The 6,735-nt window shown below is 42.7% G+C and overlaps 1 protein-coding gene across 3 annotated transcripts; it reads right to left on the reverse strand.

Annotated features, from left to right (window-relative positions):
- Positions 1 to 2,105: 2,105 nt before the first annotated feature.
- LOC127344084 (uncharacterized) lies at positions 2,106 to 6,444 on the reverse strand. Of its 3 annotated transcripts, none has more exons than XM_051370304.2 (2): positions 5,186 to 6,444; positions 2,106 to 2,546 (listed from the first exon to the last, which is right to left on the reverse strand). In XM_051370304.2, the coding sequence occupies exon 1, from the start codon at positions 6,376 to 6,378 to the stop codon at positions 5,206 to 5,208; it is 1,173 nt and encodes a 390-aa protein (XP_051226264.1). In that variant the 5' UTR covers positions 6,379 to 6,444; the 3' UTR covers positions 2,106 to 2,546; positions 5,186 to 5,205. The 3 variants fall into 3 exon arrangements, with proteins under 3 accessions (XP_051226264.1, XP_051226265.1, XP_051226263.1); XM_051370305.2 differs by having other exon boundaries at positions 2,106 to 2,399; positions 5,182 to 6,444; XM_051370303.2 differs by having other exon boundaries at positions 5,182 to 6,443.
- Positions 6,445 to 6,735: the final 291 nt, after the last annotated feature.

Below are 6,735 nucleotides of genomic sequence, written 5' to 3' on the forward strand. Positions count from 1 at the left end.
TGTCTAAACATGAGGGTGGCTTCAACATCAGGGATTTCCACCGGCAAAACAGGTGCTTGTTGCTTAAGTTCGTCCACAAACTCCACCAGCCTGAGAGTCTTCCGTGGAAGGACTGGTTCCGCCTTCACTCGCCTACGGACCTTGGGGACACTTCATCTACTCTATCATTCCTCGAGAAGATTGTTGCTGAATGTCTGCCGCTCTACCGCTCCATCACTCGGTGCTCCGTTGTTAGTGGTACTTCCACTGCGTTTTCGAAGGACAAGTGGAGGCCTGGGGAGAGCCTTGCCGACCAGTTCCCCGCGCTATTCTCCCATTGCACGCGGCGTTTTGGAAGGACAAGTGGAGGCCTGGGGAGAGCCTTGCCGACCAGTTCCCCACGCTATTCTCCCATTGCGCCTTGCCGACCAGTTCCCCGCGCTATTCTCCCATTGCACGCGGCCGAACGCGACGGTCGTTGTGGTTCTTGCCTCGAGTCTCTCTCTTCAGCCGCGCATGTCTTCTGCTGCCGCCCACGACCTCACCATCGTCAACCAAGTATTTATATCGTAAATCCATTTCGCAACTCTTGGCGCACTTGTAACGTGTACAAGGTGCACAACAGCTTTATTATTACACATTTTTAATTGATCAGGAGTGAGAAAGAAAAAAAAGATCGCTCAGGATCACCTTTTGCATATAGGTGGATTCATAATTTGTCAATAGATGGTGCCCCGTCTAGTTTTGCTGATCATGTGGACACTCGGGACTAATAATCTACAGGACGAACCAGAGCCTGCGAAAGAGTCTTGAAGAAGAAAATGAGAATAACGAAATATCAACTCGCATTAATCGGAGTAGATATTCTCAGTCTATGAGAAAGAACATACGATTCCCACTTTATGCTAGAATGATCGGTTTCTGTCAATGCCTGGACTATGGGCTGGAAATCTGAACAGACCCTCATGTGAACTAGGATCTGATTGTCTCTAGGTATGATAAAATCTGTGGTTGTCATGACATGCTCTGCCACAAGTATGTGGTAGGACATGCAGTGTGGATTAATCCTGGCTAGGTGAACTACAAATATTTGGCTATTTCTTTTTTCTACCTTCCGAAACAGTGAGAGACACTGACAGAATTCAATTCACTGATTTGTTTTGGAAGAAATCTTGCAGACTACTTGCTTTCTTCACTTTTCTGAGTCTTTCTGTCAACATCAGGATAGATTGGCGGCAATTTCAATAGGGGTGTGAAGCTATGTGTATCTCATTGTATCCACCATGCAGTCTGCAAGGCCAAATGGACACTCTACAATAGCACGATATCCCTCTACAGTTCTGTGTGGACGACTCACTAGTCACTACTGCTACTGGCCTTGGTTCTCTCCTCCAGCGATGTAACAGCAACCTACCAGTTGCGGGTTCAATTGCATAAGGTTTTGCTGGGAGTTTTGGGTGTATTTCTAAGTTTCCTCAGATTTATATATCTTTAAGTGTGAGAACAACTGTCCTATGTCTGGATGTTTACTTTGTAATGGTGTTCTTTGGTTAATATGTTTCAGATGTTAGCCCTAAAAACATACAGTACATAGATGCGATTCCCTCCAGAAAAAAAGAACATAGGACTGCATCCAGAAAAAAAAAAAGATGCAATCTGACAAAGAGAGACGTAAGGAAGCAAAAATAAAACAGTATGCCACAGAGTGATGCAGGGTTTGATGGCTCAAACCTAGAACTGCACAAGCCCAAACCTAGAAGTGTACTGATACAAATGACACCGTTTGCAGTACAAGTTAAACATACATTGCTAGCGTCCAGAAAAATTGTTCAACTAGCAAAAGCAGTGATAAAATATTACCAATAAATCTTAATCTTAACTATAAACCAAAGAAAACATCCATTAAGAACCTGTTTCAGGATAAGGCATTCTATTCCAAACCTAGAACCGAAGTACCAATCTACATGGTCATGTAGTGTTAGTGCACGTAATAGTAAGAAAACATATACTGGGTTTCTAGATCGAAAAAACCTGCCATTTGTCTGTAATAATGTACTTTGAGTTGGACAATGTTTGCATTCTAGCCTTGTTTTGATTTTCAGGAGCCAGCACTTTGTTAAACACAGTTTTGCAGGGAGGGCAGAGGTGCTTTTGCTTTTAACTGAAGAAAAAGTACTATTCGGCCATGCTGCCATAGTAACCAGCAGACATGAAGCAATAGACTAACATAACAGGAAAACAAGAGCATGGTTATTTTCTCCTACTCCTTATGACTATAATTTGCAGCATCCTGCTAAACAGATTACCGACAAAGTAACATATGCCTTGCCTCAGATATCATCTTTTTGAAAAAACACCTCAGCATCCTGCTAAACAGATTACCGACTGAGGCCACCATGTTTTCAAGAGTAAAATTGCATCTGAGACAAAGCTCCATATGCTTAGAGCAGTCCATCAGATACTGGTACAGTTCCCAACTGCTAACTGTGTTGTCGGCACGCATTGTCAAACATTTTGAAAAGGAATATTCGGCGACAAACTTGAATCACTGGCCAGTAATCTTTTACCTGGAAAGCAAAAAAGGAAAAGAATCATGCATCTGCATTCATATTCAGTCACAATCATGAACAATAAGAAGACAATCGTAGTGATACATTGTAATCAAGGCCTTGTAGAGAACACTAGAGAAGTGTTGAAATAAATGGCAGCTACGGAAGAAAGAAGTGCATCGTTTCCAAATTATTGAGTAAAGACGTCTTCAGAAAATCATAATATTAATAACCAGATAAGTTCAATCACACGTGTTAAAGTTGAACAGGTGCATCCATACACCAGATGTATCGCTGTCCATTCAACCATTCAATTATCTATAGCCCATTTTATTTACCTCTCATATAATTAACAAAAAACACCCTGCTTCCATATGAAATAATATACTCCCTCCATACCGGTTTATTGGAGTTATTACAAGAAGCTCTGCAACCTAGACACTCAGCAATTGGCACAATTCCTCCCACTAATCTCGCATGTAACTCTTCTGTTGATTTGATGATTAATGTATGGAGATAAGCAACCGGCAATACCCGTTTTCAAGACGCATGCATTTGGCTAATTCCTCCCGCATGCAGCCTAATAACAACCTCCGGCTGCATGTCCCCATAGCTACCAATCAGGCCTGGATAATCGGTGCATGCATATATCTTCTCCCCATAACCTCCTTAGTTAACGCTGCATTAAGTGATAATTGAGCCTAATTTTTGGGTTTTTTCTCTAATTTCAATAGAAGCCTAGTAATCCGGTATGGAGGGATTACTAAAGTACACTGCTTTATTGCCCAGGACTTTCGGTACAATTCAGCTTTATAGTGTTTATCATTTGGTATCACAAACTACGGGGGTGTTTGTTGTGGCTTTTTTTGGCTTTTGGCTTTAGCAAAAGCCACCAAAAGCACCTAAATAGGTGCTTTTTTTGGCTTTTGGATTTTGGAAGCCAAAAGAATAGAATCTTTGTTTTTGGCTTCCAAAATCCAAAAGCCAAAAAAAGCACCTATTTAGGTGCTTTTGGTGGCTTTTGCCAAAGCCAAAAGCCAAAAAAAGCCACAACAAACACCCCCTACAGACAGACAGACCAGCACATGCAAAAGCTAAACTACCCAAAAAGGGTAATTCATACACATGTTGATAATTTGTGTAATAAAAAGGCATGTGCAAAATGAAATTTTGCACAGTGAAGCAAGCACCTAAGCAGCAACACTTGAGATATGCATGTCAGTTGTAAATGGAAGGGTGCATGAAATGGAGCATATTTTATTTGACTTGATGTTACTGAAAGGAAGTACACTCATCAGTACATATGCTTGTACCATTATAATGCTGATATACAGTCTAGATGCTTGCAATCAGAATTTAAAATGTTTATATTTGTATTCCTTTTAAGCATAACTATTTACAACATTTGCAAAACTCAAGCATTGAGCTCATGATTTCATGAACCAATCTACTAGTCAGTCATTCCGAAGGGGGAAAAGAGAGAATCAGAAGGGAAGATTCCTGTGATGTCGGGCCGTTCGGAATATATTACTTGCACCTTTTACGTGCTAACCTTCTATAATGTGAAAATTGTGGCTTAGGGTTTATGAAACAATTTTCCGGACTAAAATTGCGTCGTCAGCTCAAATGTACACATACATTTTAGATGACAGCATTGAGATGTTTTATTTCTGTAAAAAAATATTAGGAGATAATATATAGTTATATACAGATGATGCAAACTGTACTAAGCGGACGCTTTTACAAAAAAAAAATCATTCAATGTCAACGATCATGACCAAAGTAATGACCCGTGGATCTGCTTCAAATATCCACCTGTAGAACCATGTGGGTTCTCAATGAGCTACTAGTATGACTCAAGTCGAGTGCCTAATGCTTTAGAGGTGCATTCAAATATTATTATGATTTGTTGTGGAAAGTCTCAACATTTCTGTGAGCACTTACTTATCCTACCAGCTTATTAAGAAAAATAGAAAAATAGAAAATTATAAATGGTCCGCATGGAACTTCCTATTAGTTATGCATAATTTAGTGCCTTCAAGGAGAAGAAATCAACCTCAAACTATATCATTTAACAAATTTCTACGATTAGTATTTGGACGATACCAATTTCTCATTAAAAACAAATTTGATCTACTATAAATCATATTCTTTTAAAATCCTGATCAGCTGTCCACATAAACGAAGTACTGTAATTCCTCTCGGATCCTATGCTAGCACACATTAAACTATGGATTCATGCTAATCCACACAATTATTCTATGGCCATGGAATTCTAACAGAGGCAACTACTTTGTAAGTCTTATATTGGTACAACATGATGGAAGCATTGTTTCTAGAGGGACCTAGGGCTCAAACCAAGAGGAACAGATAGTGCAGTTCAAAATCTTATATGGAACAAAAAAAACATTTATGTAGCGGAGCTTCATGATGTACGTGAGGACCTTACAGAACCACATCACTTGACCATAAGTTAAACTGCAACTCCTTCCAGATATGCATGTTGTAAATATTCCGGGTTTTATGACATGTGAAATAGCAAAATTAAGAAACTAAAGCCATCAATGTTATCAATATAGAATTTCGAAAGGGAAGCCCAGCAATTTTTCTAAGAATCGGCATTTCTCTTTGCACTGAAATAGGAAGACAATACCTGCGATTTCGTGCTTTGGTTATTCTACTGAGGCAGTGCCTCCTCTACCTCCTTCCATGGCTCATCCTTATCCGGGAACTTCTCCTTCATCTTCTGAATGATACCTTTTGCCTCATCGATCCTAGAGCTCCCAGCAAGCCCATTCACAAGCATCTTCATGGTCGAGAAGCAGGGCACCCAATTCCTAGGTGCTATCTCATTGTATATACCAAGGGCAGTATCAAAATCGCCAGACTTACAAAGGTGGAATATTACTGTAAAATAGAGGCTACTATCCCCAACAAGCCTCTTCTGTCCCATCTCCTTGTATAGCTGCTTCACTTCCTCCAAATTCCCTACCTTACAGTATCCATAAACCAAATGGTTGTAAGTAACCCAGCTTGGCTTGGTCCCTTTCTTGACCATCTCATTCATCAACGCCTTCGCCTCATCGTTCCGGCCAAGTTTGCACAGCCCCTGGACCCTTGCATTGTACACTTGGAGTGACTCACCACAACCGTGCTTCTTCATAAGCCCAATCACCTTCTCCACATCATCGAAACGCTCCTCCTTGTAAAATCCAGCAATGGCTCTAGTAAATGTGGTGGCGACGGGCTTCACGCCCTTCTTGCACATTTCGTCGAACACCGAGTAGAAGGACCTTGTTGTGCCAGACTCAGCAAAGGACTTAATGATGGCGTTGAATGTCTCGGTGTCGGGCTTGACATTGTGGGCGTCGGGGAAGGTCTGGAAGATGCGGGCAGCCTCGGCATGGTTGCCGGAGACGAGGCAGGCAAAGAGGAGGGCGTTGAGGGATTTGGTCGAGGGGGACGACTGGAAGGTGGAGATGGCGTCGGGGAGGAGGCCGGCCTGACCAAAGAGCACGATGGCGTGTGAGGTGTGATGCGGGATGAGAAGGGAGGATGTAAGATCTCGGACGGAGTCCGGGGAAGAGGATAGCCTCGAGGTGGCAAGAGAGAGGGCAACACGGTCGAGGTGGGTTTTCGGAGAGAGTGCGGCGGCGCGGCAGATGGACAGGATCTGGTCGGGCGGCGGCGGCGGGGAGGACTTGAGGAGGGAGATGGCGAGGCGGGTCTTCTCCCGCGAGGTGAGCGCGGTGGTCGGGGAGGAAGGGTTAAGAATGGAGGCCGGGGTCGGAGGCGTGGCGGTGGCTGTGGAGAGGCGGCGGCGCAGGAAAAGGCGAGCGGCGGCGGCCATGGCGGCGGCGGGTTTAGGGTTTAGGAATGGGAATGCTCGACACTTGATCTGCGCAGCTGAAAGTGTTTATTCCAGTTTCACTTCTGTATAGTGGACCCATACGCCAGTGAAAGTGTTTGGTAGACTAGGCAGGGCCGAGCAATGGTGGCATACAGAACTAGATACACTAATAGGTGTAAAAATATTTGTGAGAAGCAGTATATTTAATTTTATTTCTTCAATAGAAATTATAACTTCAGCTAGAAAACGACAGAGGGATCCCACAAATATGACATTATATATATTTTTCTCTCTCCAAAGATCATGCTTCTAAGGTTTACTAGTAAATTTGCCCGTGCATTGCTACGGCCTACGGCG

This window comes from Lolium perenne, chromosome 3, assembly GCF_019359855.2.
Source record: "Lolium perenne isolate Kyuss_39 chromosome 3, Kyuss_2.0, whole genome shotgun sequence".
NCBI classification, from domain to species: domain Eukaryota; kingdom Viridiplantae; phylum Streptophyta; class Magnoliopsida; order Poales; family Poaceae; genus Lolium; species Lolium perenne.